General features: G+C 38.3%; 3 protein-coding genes across 5 annotated transcripts; 2 read left to right on the plus strand and 1 right to left on the minus strand.

The window, feature by feature from the left end:
- Positions 1-463: 463 nt before the first annotated feature.
- On the minus strand, positions 464-14,353 carry LOC111599004 (ATP-dependent RNA helicase vasa). 2 transcript variants are annotated; one of them, XM_023314517.2, is made up of 9 exons: positions 14,224-14,353; positions 13,709-13,785; positions 7,655-7,694; positions 7,170-7,587; positions 2,322-2,575; positions 1,520-2,263; positions 1,232-1,445; positions 904-1,169; positions 464-621 (listed from the first exon to the last, which is right to left on the minus strand). In XM_023314517.2, the coding sequence occupies exons 3-9, from the start codon at positions 7,673-7,675 to the stop codon at positions 583-585; spliced, it is 1,956 nt and encodes a 651-aa protein (XP_023170285.1). In that variant the 5' UTR covers positions 7,676-7,694; positions 13,709-13,785; positions 14,224-14,353; the 3' UTR covers positions 464-582. The 2 variants fall into 2 exon arrangements, with proteins under 2 accessions (XP_023170285.1, XP_023170284.1); XM_023314516.2 differs by having other exon boundaries at positions 7,655-7,699.
- LOC111599006 (plasminogen activator inhibitor 1 RNA-binding protein) lies at positions 5,411-11,282 on the plus strand. 2 transcript variants are annotated; one of them, XM_023314519.2, is made up of 4 exons: positions 5,411-5,649; positions 8,223-9,037; positions 9,810-10,094; positions 10,521-11,282. In XM_023314519.2, the coding sequence occupies exons 2-4, from the start codon at positions 8,374-8,376 to the stop codon at positions 10,997-10,999; spliced, it is 1,428 nt and encodes a 475-aa protein (XP_023170287.1). In that variant the 5' UTR covers positions 5,411-5,649; positions 8,223-8,373; the 3' UTR covers positions 11,000-11,282. The 2 variants fall into 2 exon arrangements, with proteins under 2 accessions (XP_023170287.1, XP_023170288.1); XM_023314520.2 differs by lacking the exon at positions 5,411-5,649 and adding an exon at positions 7,963-8,056.
- Positions 14,354-14,453: 100 nt separating the features above from the next.
- LOC115483323 (transcription elongation factor S-II) lies at positions 14,454-15,875 on the plus strand. Its single transcript, XM_030224709.1, has 3 exons — positions 14,454-14,543; positions 14,661-14,750; positions 14,845-15,875. Exons 2-3 carry the CDS (start codon positions 14,679-14,681, stop codon positions 15,730-15,732), a joined length of 960 nt encoding a protein of 319 aa, XP_030080569.1. The 5' UTR covers positions 14,454-14,543; positions 14,661-14,678; the 3' UTR covers positions 15,733-15,875.
- The last annotated feature ends 542 nt before the right edge of the window (positions 15,876-16,417 follow it).

Raw genomic sequence — 16,417 nt, forward strand, 5'->3', positions numbered from 1 at the left:
CACAGAAAAGCAAAATTTGTATTGCCTTTTTTGTTTTTGTGCACGCTTCACGACTCCTGCAGGGGTCCGTTAAGGGAGCGCTGCAGACAGCATGCAAAAAGCCGGCATATGACAAAGCAGAGCACAGCACATGGCAGGCAAAGAGCAAGCGAAATCATCTCGAATGCAAAATCCTAAAAGAGCAAACATGATTATCTTGTAAAAGGGGCTATTGGCATTCGCCACTTTCCAAGTGCAGATTTAATGCCAATTTTAACACTTGCAATTAGTTTGATCGGCTGCCTTTTGTTTGACTTCAAAATTATAGATTGCTAAGAGAGCATTGATAAGGAGCAACAAAATGCTTTGTCAAAGGAAAAAATTATTTTATTAAATTTCAGATTAATAAAGAATTAAACAAAATGTACGTAATTATGTTTAACAAAAATAATGAATATTTGTATTAATCAAATAAATTTGTTTTGAAATATTCATATATTATATGAATTATAAGGATATCATAATTGATGTTTATGTATACTCCGGAGTTGTTGTAGTCGAAAGTCGAAATATAAGTATTATATAGTAACAGTATACTAATTATTACCAATCCTGCTCTTCCTCCAAGTTGACTGCGTTCAGCTATGAATGTAAAGAGCAAATTTAAATTGAACAAAATTAGTTTAATATAATATCTAGTAAAAAAAATACGAGGGTACTTTGAAAAAAAAAAAGCAATTTAGCAAAATTAAAAATATTCAATTTGAATTAATATAGTTTATGTTAGGCACAATACTTTTAGACAATTATTTTTATATATATTATGAATTTCCGAACATAATGTAATGTTGGCTATTATATAATTTAGAATGTGATTGTTTCAAACTTTTCAAACAGCCCTCGTTAATGGATTTCATAACTTACACCGCCGCGCACATCAATGCCACCAAACTTGGAGCCGCAATAACTGCTGCCACCGCCAATTTCTTTAAGAAAATCAGGCACCTCTTGTCCAGAGCCCTCCAAGATTTTGATCAAATCGCCCGCAATGGCACGATCCTGTTCGGGATCAAAGAAGGATGTGGCACGTCCACTATTGCCCACACGCCCAGTGCGTCCAATGCGATGCACATAATCATCAATATTTGTGGGCATATCATAGTTAATCACATGCTTTACATTTTTAATGTCTTTAAAATGAAGAAATAGAATTAATGTATACAACTATAGATAAATAATTAAAGGGACTAACCAAGACCACGTGATGCTACAGATGTAGCAATTAGCACCTTCATAATGCCACTCTTGAAGTCGCGCAACGCCTGCTCGCGCTGACTCTGCAAGCGATCGCCATGTATGGAAGTGGTTGGAAATTCGGTTTCCGAGAAAAACGAAGCCAGAAAGTCAGCCGCACGTTTTGTCTCCACAAAGACAATGGTGCCATCAGCGCCTTCGCGTAAAATTTCCTAAAATATAAATATATATACATATATATTAGCTTTATTTGATAAAGCTCTGAGCAGCAATCTTCCGGTCTCACCATCAACTTGGAACGTTTGTTGAACTTGTTAACCTCATAGATGGTCTGCTGCACATCGGAGCAGGCGCCACCAACGACTCCAATTGTCACAAATATATAATTTCGTAAAAATTCACCAGCCATACGCTGTATCTCCTCCGGAAAGGTAGCTGAGAACATTAGCGTCTGATGGTCAGGACGCATTGTCTGATGGTGCATTATTTTGCGCATGCTATCCGAGAAGCCCATGTCCAGCATACGATCGGCTTCGTCGAGCACCACAAATCGCGTATCATCAAACGTGATAAAGGTGCGATCCACAAAGTCTAAAAGGCGACCTGGCGTCGCAATCAGTACATGGCAGCCCTTCGTAATACCTTCATTTTGGTACTTAAATGAAGTACCGCCATAGACGATGGTAATCTTTAGATAGGTTTTAAATGAAAACTTTCTAGCCTCATTGAAGGTCTGGATAGCCAGTTCACGTGTTGGCGACACAATCACCGCCTGCGGCTTGCCAATCTCCAGATCATGGCTCTCATCCAAAATGTTACTCAAGATGGGCAAGAGAAACGCAGCCGTTTTACCGGAACCTGTTTGAGCACAAGCCATCAAATCGCGTCCTTCGGCTATTAATGGTAACGAAACCTTTTGAATGGGCGTCGGCACCACATAGCCCGATTTGATGACATTGTCCAGAACACTGCCACGCAAACGGGCTTGGTCAAAGCTCTTAATAGGCGGCGGCACATTTTCACCAGTCACCTGGAAATATTGGGGATAGCTTAGTGATCCGAAAGTAACAGTAAAAAATTCTATATACCTTAACTGGTATATTATCATATTTGGCAAAGTTAATGCCCGATGAGATGCCGGTGCTAAAGACTTCAGTCTCATCGTTGGTCGGCTCGGGTGGTATATAGAACTCTCGGGCCTTCTGCTTCTCCCCATCCTCGCCAACATCGTCGTGATTGTTATTCATATCGCCATCGTCGCGTCGACGACGCTCGGCACCACCGCGCTCCCTTTGGAAGCCGCCGCCACCGCCACCGCCTCCGCCACGACGATCATCGCACACTAAATTTAAATTTGAGAAATAAATTGATTTACTAAATAATGCAAAGAAATAAGTGCAACATGGATAAACACACAAACAAATAAGTATTTTTTAACATCATTTTCGGTACTTAAATTTAATTTATTATTTAATTAATTTATATCATTTAAATAAGTAAAATATTTATTTTCACTTAGATCTAAATTGTGAACTGAAAATTTGAATCCATTAATAAAACTATGTATTTATAGTTAATATAATTAATAATAATAAAAAAATAAATATATAATTTTTATAGCTCATTAAAATAAGAATAAAAGTCAAAATAAAATGTCTCAAATAACAATTATTTCTGTTTACTAATAGATTAAAATATTTATGAACAATTTTTAAACTGAAATTAATCTTTAATATAAAATGAATAAGGAATCGATTAATATATTGAAATATAAATTAAAAATAAAACTTTTAAAATCATAGAAATCATCTGAAAATGCTTCATTACTTAATTTTTAGACACTTTTTTAAATATTTTGTTTAAGATTCTTAAAATAAATTGAACATAAAATCGTTTCCCAGCATATCTCCTAATATAGCCTATTCAAGGCATTGTCTTAAAGATAATATATATTATATAATACAAAATATTTTGTATTAAAAAAAATATGAATTTTCCATTTTACGTTTTCACGCCTTTGTCAAGTAAAAAGCTTTAAGTTAAGGTATATAAAATTATTTCTGTTAAAATTCATTTCAGATAAGATTATTTATCTTATCTCGCTATGACAGCATTGCATAACGTGCCATAGCATCGAGACTAATTATATTTGCTGCCTTCAGCTCGAAGAGCAGACGATATCCAATGGCAGCTTCCATGCGAGATTCGAAGAAGCCCTTGGCACGCATGTCCACACGATTGTTCCGGACTAAAGCTCCGATTAGCTTATGCATCACACTACGCTTCACCTCAGACATATTCAGTATAATCTTTGGATCGTAAGTGTACATAGCTGGCATGGAGACGTAGCGCACGGCATCGCTGTCATCGCTACCGCCCGTCAATGGACAGCTGGTGGCGAGTGAAGATCGATGATTCCTTTGCTGATCCTCCTTCTGTTGTTTGTCACTCAAGTGTATATTATGGTCGACCATGAGACGCAACAGATGTTTGTGTTCCACTATGAAGCTAAGACTTTCGCGTAACTCTCGTTCGACACGCTCCAAGCGGGTTTCTTCCGCCGCTCTTAACGGTTTATCGGATATACTTAGTATTGTTACAGGAGTTCCATTTAGATCAGTTACCGATTGGCCTGCATTAAGATTCGCACTGGCCGGCTGTTGGATAATCTGTATGGATGTCACCAACGGAATTTCGGGCAGCTCATCCATGCTATAGGGCAATTGCAGGGTTTCTTGCGATCTGTCGCACGGTTCAGGTAAAGGTAATGCAAGTGTTGATCCTTCAGGCAATACATCTGTATCCATTGATGCAGATGGTGCCGCTGTAACCTCTACAACTGTTGTTCTGTCCATGCTCACGGCCAATGTCAACAGCTCGCTAGCTCCTGCTGCGTCTGTCTGGCTGGGGAGCAACTCTCTACCTTCTGCAACGGGCATCTCATTGGCAACTGCTGGTTCAATTGAAGCTTGTGCTGCTATTGCTGGTGACTCTATCTGTCCAACCGGCTCCTCTACTTCTGACCATATTTGCTGGAAGAGATTGGACAAATAGTCAAGCATAACTTCATCGTTGCTAGGCGGCTGCACAGTCTCAATTTGCTCCAATTCATTTTGGGCAGCTGCTGCTGTTGCTTCTGGATGCCTGCGTTTGCGTTTGCGCCTGCGTACGGCTATTGGTGATGAGAAAAGCTGCTCATATCCAACTCCATGTGTATAATTCGGAATAGCAGTACGTGGCCTAAATATCGACGTCCAATCCCGCGGCATAGTTGGAATAGCTGACCCAGCAGGCGTTATTGAAGCAACTACATCAACTGTAGTTATAGCTGTAGTTTCAATTACAATAGATCCGGCTGTTTTCTCTGTTGCCGATTCTTCGTTCAGCTCAAGGACTCGTGGCATTGTCGAGGGTCTCATTTGCTGATGTGGCTCCTCGTCGATGGCCGGCAACAATGTCCGATAAGGCGTCGATGCAAATGCATGACGCGAGCGTGATACAATCGATGCCGAGACATTAGACTCCACAAAAGATGAAGCAGCAGCAGCGGCAGCAGTAATAGAAGTAATGGCTCTCACTGGCAATATGCTGCAATTATCCCCATCTATGGGTGTCACAGGTGGCATCGGTGGCGGGCACAAGGCATAGATATCTTCAGCCGACAAATTAGCTGCCTGATTGCCGCCACTTGTTAATTGCACGGCGGAAAGGCTGTGAATACCAATACCAATTGAATTGTGAATACCAAAAGAAGCTCAAGATTCAACAATAAAAGCAGCAATTGACCAAAGAAATATTGTGTTCAAAAATGATTTAGAAATTCCTTTAATATTTTATTTTCATACTAGTATCAATGTCGAATCGGTGGCCGGGCAATATAGCCTATGAACTATTAGTTCGAACGGCAACTAAGATCTTTAGCATTGTCAATCTTCTACTTCTATAAACTTAGTTGGTTAATTGATGAATTTATAAATTCCATTTTACAATAAGTATTTCAATGAATTTCAAAACTGATTACAAAATGCAGATTAATTTTTGAACACAATATAGAGGACGATGTCGAGCAAAGATAAGTCAATGCGAAGGCGAATGGGAAAACTGAATGATATATGTATAAGGAAACACTTGAGCCGAAGCAAAGCCTGTTAAATATCAGTTGAGTTCTTTACAGTTACGAACATAAATAAGCAAACATATACAGACACAACACACAGAGACACACACTTTTCAATCATTTGCAAGTTTTGTTACACATGTTTCGAGTGAATGTCAAAATTGTTTGTATACAAAATAGATAGATATATATATAGTTCGTTCGTGTATATAGATAGGACAGACGACTTTCAGCACAAAGGAAAGGAATAACCAACCACATCATTAGGCTAATGCGGCGGCGAAGCAGTTAAGCGGAAGGTAAGTGCAAAGAGAGGCAGAGGGTCGGAGATAAAGTAGAAAACGAGATAGATAAAGAGTGACAGGGAGTGGAGAGGTAGAGATAGAGATAGAGAGACAAGGGGAGGGAGATATATAGAAGGAAAGAAACAGTGGGAGAGAGAGAGATAGAAAACCAGATGGAATGGGATAGATATAGAAATCAAAGCTAGATATAGAGAAAAAGACAAAACAAATGAGAGAGAGAGTGAGTGAAAGAGAGAAAAATGAGTGAAAGCGAAAAATTAGTAAAAGAGCGAAAAATGAGTGAAAGAGGAAACGAGTGACACAGCGGGAACCAATCATTTAGAAACTTAAAGTAAGATTTAAATATGTAGATACATGAAAGGGGAGGAGATACATTTTGAAACAGATAAAAGTATATACCCATCATTCGAGATCGATGCCGCATTGCTACTGATCATTGGCGCTGCATTGCGTCCACTATCTTGCACACCAACTAATGGCAATAGGCCACCGTGACTGGGCGTATTCTGACTTCGAGATTGTACATCTTGACGTGGCAGGGCTGGCTCCAGATCCAGCTGCTCCTGCTCCTGCCTCGATTCGCTTGGACGATGCACAAACCACATGTTCAGCGCTAACTGTGGTTGTCTGTTGGCCAACCAAATCCTTTCGTCTATGACCGACGGCCAGGGCAGTGGCTCGTGCAGTTCGCTTGGATCAGAAAAATGTAGCTTACGCATTTCTCGCAAAGTCATGAAGTTCTCAGATAGCCAACGCGTTGGCCCATGTTGTTCTATTCGTTCAGTTGGCGTTTCGATGGCTAATTCCTCATCTATCGGCTCTATCATGCCATCATTTAGCTCATAGCTACGTGCCGCATTTTTAAACAAATCTCTGATGCGTTGTGTGGCGTTTTCTTGATTGTGTTCTACATTTCGATCTAGCAAGGCTCTTCTGCCAGATGTTGAGAATCTAGCTCTAGTTACAACTTTTCGCCTTTCTCCTGGCACCACAATTGCATCGTCGTCCAGCTGCAACTGCTGCTGCGCTTGCAGCTGTTGACCTGATTGCCAAAGATTAAGTTCCGAACGATGCAGCTGCTGCAGTTCATCTTTAGATTGGGTTAGGAATTCATCTATGTCTGGGATAATCTCATCGAGATTAACAGCAGCAGCGCAGAAACTTTTCAATTCTTCCATGCGTTGTTTACGCTCCGTTTCCTCGGCATTTTTCCATTCCTGCTCAACAAGTACACTGAAAGCTTTACTCAAATAGTTGCGCTTTTCACGTAACTCAACGAGCGACTGATTGGATTCCTTAAGATTAAGATTGTTTAAATATGCAGCTATCGTTTCCTTATCATAACTTTTTGGCCGATTCACGTTGGAGAACATCAAATCCGCTACGCGTTACAAACCATTGAGAGGCGATACAAGAACAAACGACACAGACGTATAGTTGGACATACATATATTTACGATACATGAGAATCTTACTAAATAGCGTTATAGAAAGCTATAGCTACATTCACTCACCATCCTCGTTATCATTACGACGTCCACGATATCCGTTTCCTCGATAGCCTGCTGCTCCTCCTCCATCGTTGTTATCCATACGTCTTTGATAGCCTCCACCTAATACGGCATCTTCTCGACGCCCACGGTAGCCTCCTCCTCCTCCTTCGCCATCATTTCGACGTCCACGATAGCCTCCTCCTCCCGCTCCTTGGCCATCATTTCGACGTCCACGATATCCGCCTCCTGTTCCAACATCACCGTTATTGCAACGCCCGCGATAGTTATTGCCATCTCCTGCACCTTGACGATTCTCACTCGGTTTGTCTTCATCGCTCCATTCCGATACATTCTTTGGATTCGATGTTACCTCTTCACTATCCCAATTCTCATTATCGTGTAATTTGTGAATATGATTGTTGCGCTCAGGCAGAGCAGGCTAATTGAAATTTAAAAAAGGATTTTCTATGGATTTATTACATATTACATGCATGCAATTATCTCACCTCATCTTCCCAGTCAGACATGTTCGCACTTTATCGTTAACTAAGCTGAAAAATAGAACTAATTAATATTCAATAAACCCGGTTCGTGCATATATATAAAGGCGCAACGTAATTTTTAATTTCCCGCCACACAAATGTGCGCATTAAGCAGAGCAGCATTTTATTGCGTTTTTACCATTCGCCGACGCAAAAATGAGCGCATGTTAAGTGTGGCAGCGCACTCGCATCTGTTAGGTGAAAAACGTGAGTTGCTCTGTTCTGTGTATGTATACACAGACAGCATGCTGCTTGCGCTTTTTCGCCTTGCCTTCTGGTAGTGTAGAACACATGTGTGCTTGAGTATATATGTGTATATGTTCGCGCTTGTGTGTAGCAGCCAAAGCAGAAACGCAGAAAATTAAGGTTAGAGCGCAGCCAGGCAACCACACACCACACGACGACGAAAAGAAAAAATAGCAAAAAGCAAGACTAAAAAAACGAATTTCTTCTATTCTCAAACACACACACGCACACATTAACAAACAAATACTCACACACACAATATATATACATACATTTACATTTATAGGCGCAGCAGCAGCGACCAAACACACACGAGTTTTTTCTGACAGAAAACTCTGAAATTCTGTGTGTGATTTTTGCATAAAAATCAGTTGTGTGTGGAAAAATCAATTGGAAGATTATATTGCAATTACAACAAGCAGCAGCCCAACAACAACATGGATAGCGCCGGTAAAAATCGTTATGAACTTTTGTTCATGGACGACGATGTTAGCGATCCATTAGATAATCTTGTCGCGGCCAAGAAGAAGCAGCAGCAGCCAGCAACTGGCGGCTCGGCAGCAGCGCCCAACACAAAAACGGCGCCAACGACCAAAGTAGCTAAGCCAGCGGGCACAGCAGCCGCCAACAAAAAGCCAAATCAAGCCGAAAAGGAAAACAAACCAGGTGCACTCAACAAAAATGATGGCAAGAAAACTGCACAGGGCAGCAACGGCAACAACAATGACAAACTAAACAACAAGCAAGGTGGGGCTGGGTCTGCGGTCGCTGCGCGCAAAACACGTGAAACTGGTCAAGGGCAGCAACAGCAACAACATCAGCAGCAGCGCAATGTCAATTTTCGTCAACAGAATGGTGGAGGAGGTGGTGGTGGCGCCGGAGGTGAGGTAACGCGCGAGCAGCGCAACAATCGCCGCAACGTGCGCGAAAATGGCGCTCCAGGTGGCAACTCTGGCAATTCGACTGGTGCTGATGGCAATCCTCGACCATATCGCAGCACCGGCGGCTTTGGTGGCGATCGTCCACAACGCCAGAATCGCAACTTCGAGGGCAACAATCGCAAACGTGAATTTGATCGTCAATCTGGCTCCGACAAAACTGGTGAGCCATATGCATACACATTATATACATCTATATATTTATACAAGCACATATATAATTACATTCTATTTCTATTTCTATATATATATGTAGATATATATATATACATACGTACATACACATATATATATAAATATATATATATATATATATATATATATTCTAATTCCTAACCCCAAAAGGTTCATTTACAACCTTTACGAATTATGTTCGAACGCATTTCTTGATTTACTCATTCACATTTCATATCTTAAAACTGTGTTGCGCACATTTCTTTAGCCTCACAACATGCTGTATAGAATATGTATATGTTTAAAAATAGTTTGATTCTTCTACGGGCCTCCCCACACCCCTCAAAGCCCCCCATCGTATATGACTATCCCACACAAGTTTTCCACGCCATGGAACATTTCTTAGAAGGGGGGCGAAGTGCACACACACGGCAGTGGGGCGGGGGATTGCTACCTCTGAAAGATGTTATATTTGTAGGATTGCTCTAAAACTACAGAAACTTTTATTTTATATGCATTTAATATGGAATTTCTCATTCGTAAAGCAACATTCCCGAAAAAAAAAACGAATTCTAATACTCGTTATATGGAGGTCAAAATTATTTCAGGCCACAAGTTTCTTATCAAAGATTTTCCATTACAATCTAGAATTTGATAAGATTCATTTTTACGTTTACCAAGTCGAATTTGTTGATGTAAAAGAAATTATATATTATATTATTAAATACAATTAATTAATATTTTAATAAATAACGAAACAGGTGTGAAGGCAATTGATAAACGCGATGGAGCTGGCGCTCACAATTGGGGTTCGGTTAAGGAAGCCATCGATGATGTGAACAAGAGCAACGAAGGCGGCAACAACAATGAGACAAATGCTAACAACAACAATGCCGAAGGCAAGGCCGATGAATCTGGTAATGAGCAATCGAATGAACAACAAACACCGCCAGAGGAAGAGACCAAAGAGCTGACCCTAGACGAATGGAAGGCCCAACAGCAGCAGCGCATTAAGCCCAAGTTCAACATACGCAAAGCCGGCGAAGGTGGGTTGAATATAGATGTAGATATGGATATATATATATATATACATATATATAAAGGCTAAGATTTTTTAAGGCTAGAGTGATTAATGTATAAACTTTTCATGTTCTAACAATCGATGGTTTTTGATTCTGAAGTATATGTAGTTCATATCTGAAGAAATTTCACTTCATCTTATATCATAGTTACAAGTTTTAGCAATTTAAATAGAGTACATATACATATAAAGAACAAATCAGTTAAGTACGATTAATCATCGTCTGTTATAGCCATTCAAGGTTTCCAAAACTCGTTATATATAACTATATATTATCTATTACTAGAAATTTTATGTAATATATAGGAACTATGTAATATATCTGTTCCCATCTTATAGCCCACACATTGCTCTCCATTCAAAATGTTCTCATATTTTATCATTTTTCCAGGTGAGGATACGTCGCAATGGAAGAAAATGATTGTGCTGAACAATAACAAAAAGAAGGAGAACGAAAGTGAAGAGGAACTTGAATACGATCCTGCCATGTATCCGCAACGCGTCGGCCGCCAGCAGCGCGTCCTTGACATTCAGTTCAATTTCAATGACGGTCGTCGCGGCGGCGGTGCCAGCAACTTCAATGGGCGCGGTCGTAACGGTCCACGCGGTGGAGGACCACGCAACGAGGGCAATCGCGGACCGCAGCAGAACGGACCACAAGGCGCCGGCAATGCCGATGGCGGCAATGCGGGCGGCGGTGGCAATGGTCCATCTGCTCGTTCAGAGGGCGGCAATCGGCCGCCCATTGAGCGTCGCGGCTTGGGCGGCGGCATTGGTGGTGGACATGCTGGCAAGCGTTTTGGCAACGACAGGCAACAGAATGCTGCACCCAAGGTCAACGATGAGCGCCAGTTCCCAACGCTCGCCTAAGCTGAATTTGAAGATTAAATGTTGAAAAGGAGAGCCGAAGGACGAGGAGGAGCTGAGGTGGGAGGCGCTAGCTACAGGCGCCGGGGCGTGCATTCAATTTTTAAGAGTTGGTGTCTGCATATTAAGAGCAGGAACAGATAACCAATATATATATATCACACACTCACACTCACATTCACTCACACACATACACAATCATAAGAACTGTAAGCAAGAGTTAAAAAAATTTTCATTTTAGGCGGCCGCAGCGCAGCCAAAGCCAAAAGCCACAAAAACAAACAAATTAAATAAAGAAAACAAAAACACAATATTTGGGAAAACAATAAATGCAAATGAGAGAAATTATAAATATTATATACTTATATATATTTATATACATATATATATATATACTTATATATATATATACTTATATATATATATATATATATACATATATATATACTATTAAAATGTATGAGAAAAAAAAAACAAAAACCAAACTGTAAATCTTAAGCAAAAGCAATTTAGAGAGCAAAAACTAAAGAGCAAAGTTTCTATTACTATGACACGTATTGTAAATTTGTTGTTTTTATTTCAATTTCTTACTTTCTTTACTATTTTTGCACAATTTAAATTTCAAAATTTATATCACAAAAACAGTTCGCTTTCCAGTGACAAAATGAGAAAATCGAGAAAGTTTGGAAAAGAAAACATCACGAACTAAGCCTTTCTCATCTATGGAGGCAATTTTTCATGCAAAACAAAAACACTTACATATACATTTAATTTTGTTAAAAATAAAAACATTTTTATATGCATACGGCCTCATATAAAAATGCATTTTCTTTTTTTAATTTTTACTATGTTAAATTGTATTTTAAAAATTAATAAATGAACAAAAACAAAAACGAAAAAAAAAAACGCAAAATTTGTAGTCCAGAAAAATAGAAGCGAAAAACTTAACAAAAACAAAAAGAAATGTGTTAAAAACTTGTAATTGTGTTTCTTAAAAAACAAAAAAAAAATTAAAATACTACTATATATATACTAATATATATATTTATATATATACGTATACCGCTATGATGCATGGTTTATTATATTAATTATAAATCAAATTAATGTGCATCATATATACTAAATTTAATCAAAGCACCCACACACTCTGACAAACAATTTAAATTTAAGCATTAAAAAAATTTATATTAATTATTGGAGCAAGTATATAAAAAAAAACCTTACTAAGTAGAGCTACACACACACAGATACACACATGCGACTAATGATAAAATCAGTTGAGATAAAATCGCTTACAAGGAAAAACAAGATTAAGAAAATAAAAACAAAAAATTACAACACAGAAAAGAACAAAAATAAAATAAACGGAAAAAATAAAATCCTGTAAAACCTGTAAAATTTTATGCTTTTACAATTAGAAATTGTATAAAAATATCTCTTAAATATATATATATATATATATATATATATATATATATATATATATATATATATATATATATATATATATTCAAAGAAGTTGATAATGAACAATACTTGAATGAAATGGCAACAACAATTTTACGACTAAAACCACAAATCCAAAAAGAAAATGAAAAATAAAGGAAAACAAAAAATACAAAATACATTTTTTGACTAATATTGTATTGTATTTTGAGCCCAAAGAGCAAATGAAAAACAAACCCAATTCAACAAAAAGTTGAAAAAACTCGTTTAAAACCAAGAAAGAAAAAAATTATTTGATAAAAATAAAGAAAAAAAAACAAATACTTTTCAAATTGTATTGAATTTTTAGAATTGTGAATAGCGATTTCAAATTCAATTTCACGAAATGGCTGAAAATGTGTGTAATCGGTAAAAGGAGGCATCGCAGACCACATTAAATATATATGTTCTTAACCAGAACGAAGAATGTCAGGGTTGAGGGCATTGTTTATTTTTGAACTTTAAAAGGCTCAAAGGGTTATATGAAGAGCTGGACTTTAAATAGGAAACTTAAAAGGATATTACCACTCAACACTCATAGATAAGAGTTTGGCTCGAAATCACATGGGATGATTTTCTCAGCGTTATCTTTCCAGATGAATATACATTTCTGAAATGGAACAGTAGATCATTTTGGCATACTTTAAGTATTGATTAGAATGGGATACAAACATTTTAGAACAATACTAAAAAAATATAGATAATACTGAACGCTAACTTTTTCAATTCAAATTTCAACGACATTAAAATTATTAATTTTGCTTTTAAGGTTATGATTATTTATTCGCACAAGTGCCGTTATAAATCAAGCAATGTCAAAGAGTAAATAAACTTTTTCACTGCTCTCTTTGTGCACGGTGTTCACTTCACATTGCGCGCGTGTTTTATGAACGAAACTTTGCTCAGTACTTCAACAAGCGCATTTCGGCAGGCAGTACTCTTTGTGAATTTCTCTTTGGTTAAAACTAATAGGAATCAAAGCAAAATCATACACAAAAAACTAAGAGAAAATATGAAATCCTGTAGGGCGAATGGAATAACCTCCTATGAAAGATAAAAACTCAAACAGAAAAATGAAAATTAAGGCCCCGAAATGTACTAATCCTGCAAACTAAACAAAAAAGAACATACAAAGTTCATATATTATTATTAGTTATGTGAATATATCTATCTTGCCTGTTAGCTCCGTTTTGTTTAATTGTAATAATTGTAGTTATAACTCACCTTTGAATTTCTATGGATTTGTATTTGCTAAAGCCAAACTTTTCACACTACGCGCCGTTAACGTCCAAGCAGGATGACTGAAAAATTACAATGAAAGCGTTAGACAGAGATACGAAACAGCAGATCAGAGAGAACCCTAAAGCCGACATTTTAGAATCTGCCGTTGACTTCGATTTCAGTGTTGTCAACAGCTGTTGTGTTGTGCGAAATTTTAAAAACGTCAAATAACAATAACTCGCGCGACGATTGTTGGCAACTCTAAAATATAACGGCGAAAGAGATGCAAGACACGAGAATTGAGAATTGAAAAAAGTGAAATGAAAAAACTTTCAGGTACTCCATTGTGAAATGCGTTAAAAGATATACACTCGCATACATATACACCTTTTTACATAAATACATTCATTTATATTTGCAAGTTATTTCAGCAATTAAAATAACTCTTACACATAGCAGCTTTAAGAAAACATACTATTGAGTTGTTTGTACACTTTTACCAAACTCAAAGTACTCACCACTTGTTTTGTACACAACTGCTTTATTTAAAACACACGCGAATAATTATTTAATAATTTTTAGCGCGTCACTTCGAAACGTTAACGCTGCTAAATAGCTTTTGACACTTAACGGAGTATGACAATGTGACCGTTGCACCGTCAATATAAAACATCCATTGTTTTGTCCAAATTAACATGCCATTAACATCAACTCAAAATGGCACTCTTACGTGTTAAGCATATGCAGCGGCGGTGTTGGAACTAGTTCCAAATAGAATAACTCTAAAGAATACATAAAAGAAAAATTAGTAAACAACATTTTATTGGAGGGAAATAATGTAATAGACCAATTACAACTAATTAAAATAAGGAAACACGTTAAAAAACAATAGCTAAAACTAATTAAATATCAATTAACATAACCTCTGTTCTGTCAAACACTCTAATTTAACTAGATTTCAAACCTGTCAAATATGAGCGTCGAGGACGAAGTGTTTCGGATTCAAAAGAAAATTGGCAAAATTTCAACAGCCAGCGATGGAGCCGTGAGTAAATGCATTTAAATAATACTTGGGCAATACAATTCGTTGTGGTTTGACTTGCTAGATGTGAATGTATTGTCATTGGTTAATTCTGCAGGGCCAGGACCAGGCGCTCGACTTGCTCAAGGCGTTGCAAACTCTAAACATTAATTTGGAAATTTTGACCAAGACGCGAATTGGGATGACGGTGAATGAACTGCGCAAGAGCAGCAAGGATGACGAGGTGATTGCCTTGGCGAAGACTTTAATTAAAAATTGGAAACGCTTCCTGGCCAGTCCGGCGCCAGCAGCTGCCACCGCCAACGCCAACACCACGCCCAAAGAGGCAACCGGCAATAAGGAGGGCAGCAATAGTTCAACAAAATCAACATCGAGCACCAGCAAATCGAATTCGAGTGGCAAAGAGAAGTCCAGCAGCAGTTCGACCAAGGATAAACGCGACGAAAAGAAGCCAACATCGGCGCAAACATCATTTCCAGCTGGCGGCATGACCGATGCAGTTCGTCTCAAATGCCGTGAAATGTTAACGAATGCCTTGAAACTGGGCGAAGTTCCCGAGGGTTGTGCCGAGCCCGAGGAGATGGCTGCCGAATTGGAGGATGCCATCTACTTGGAGTTTAAGAATACGGATATGAAGTACAAGAATCGCATACGATCGAGAGTGGCGAATTTGAAAGATCCGAAAAATCCGGGTTTGCGTGGTAATTTCATGTGCGGCGCCGTCTCCGCCAAGCAATTGGCCAAAATGACGCCCGAGGAAATGGCCAGCGACGAGATGAAGAAGCTGCGCGAAAAGTTCGTCAAAGAGGCGATCAACGATGCCCAATTGGCCACCGTCCAAGGCACCAAAACGGATCTGCTAAAGTGCGGCAAATGCAAAAAGCGTAATTGCACCTACAATCAGCTGCAGACGCGATCCGCCGACGAGCCGATGACCACGTTTGTCATGTGCAACGAGTGCGGCAATCGTTGGAAATTCTGCTAAATCCCATTTAACGTCCCTTTTTTATAATTCACCCAGCTCCCCTCCTCCCCCGCACTCCAGCTCCTTACAATTAATACAGAGCTATTCGCATGTAAAATTTGAATGCAGTCACTGATCACCTAAAGAACTAAAAACAATTCAATAATAATAAAAAAACAATTTAATACATATTAATATGTATATGTATATCTATGAAAGTACATAATTGTGTTGTTTCTTGTTTATCAGTTTTTGCCCGCTTTTAACTTCAGGTACAGTATGCACGGCAGCCAGTGTTGCCACTTCTCTTGTTTCTGGCAGGCTTTTCGTGCGTTTCACACTTGCTAAAGCTTGGGTAAAAACCAAAAATGTGTTGATAAATATTTATGGAATAATAATTTATTTAATATATTCACATTAATAATAAATAAACATTAAATAACAATAATAATAATTGAACTACTCTACGCTTTGTACACTTTTTACGTAACTTGTTACGTAATTATTAGATCTATTTTGATGCATTTTTGTTTTTAAACGCACGTTATAGAACGCATAAGACGCGCTACATGCTAGTTTTGCTGTACAGTATGCACGCCGAAAACAGTGTGAACAACTTAGTGTTTTGTTTTTGGCATTGGCAACGGCGTAGTCAAGAATTATCTTAAAGGGGTTAGAAACTGTTGATGGAATTATATAATTTTAA

The sequence above is a fragment of the Drosophila hydei genome, unplaced genomic scaffold, assembly GCF_003285905.1.
Source record: "Drosophila hydei strain 15085-1641.00,03,60 unplaced genomic scaffold, DhydRS2 tig00008116-arrow-pilon, whole genome shotgun sequence".
Lineage (NCBI taxonomy): Eukaryota > Metazoa > Arthropoda > Insecta > Diptera > Drosophilidae > Drosophila > Drosophila hydei.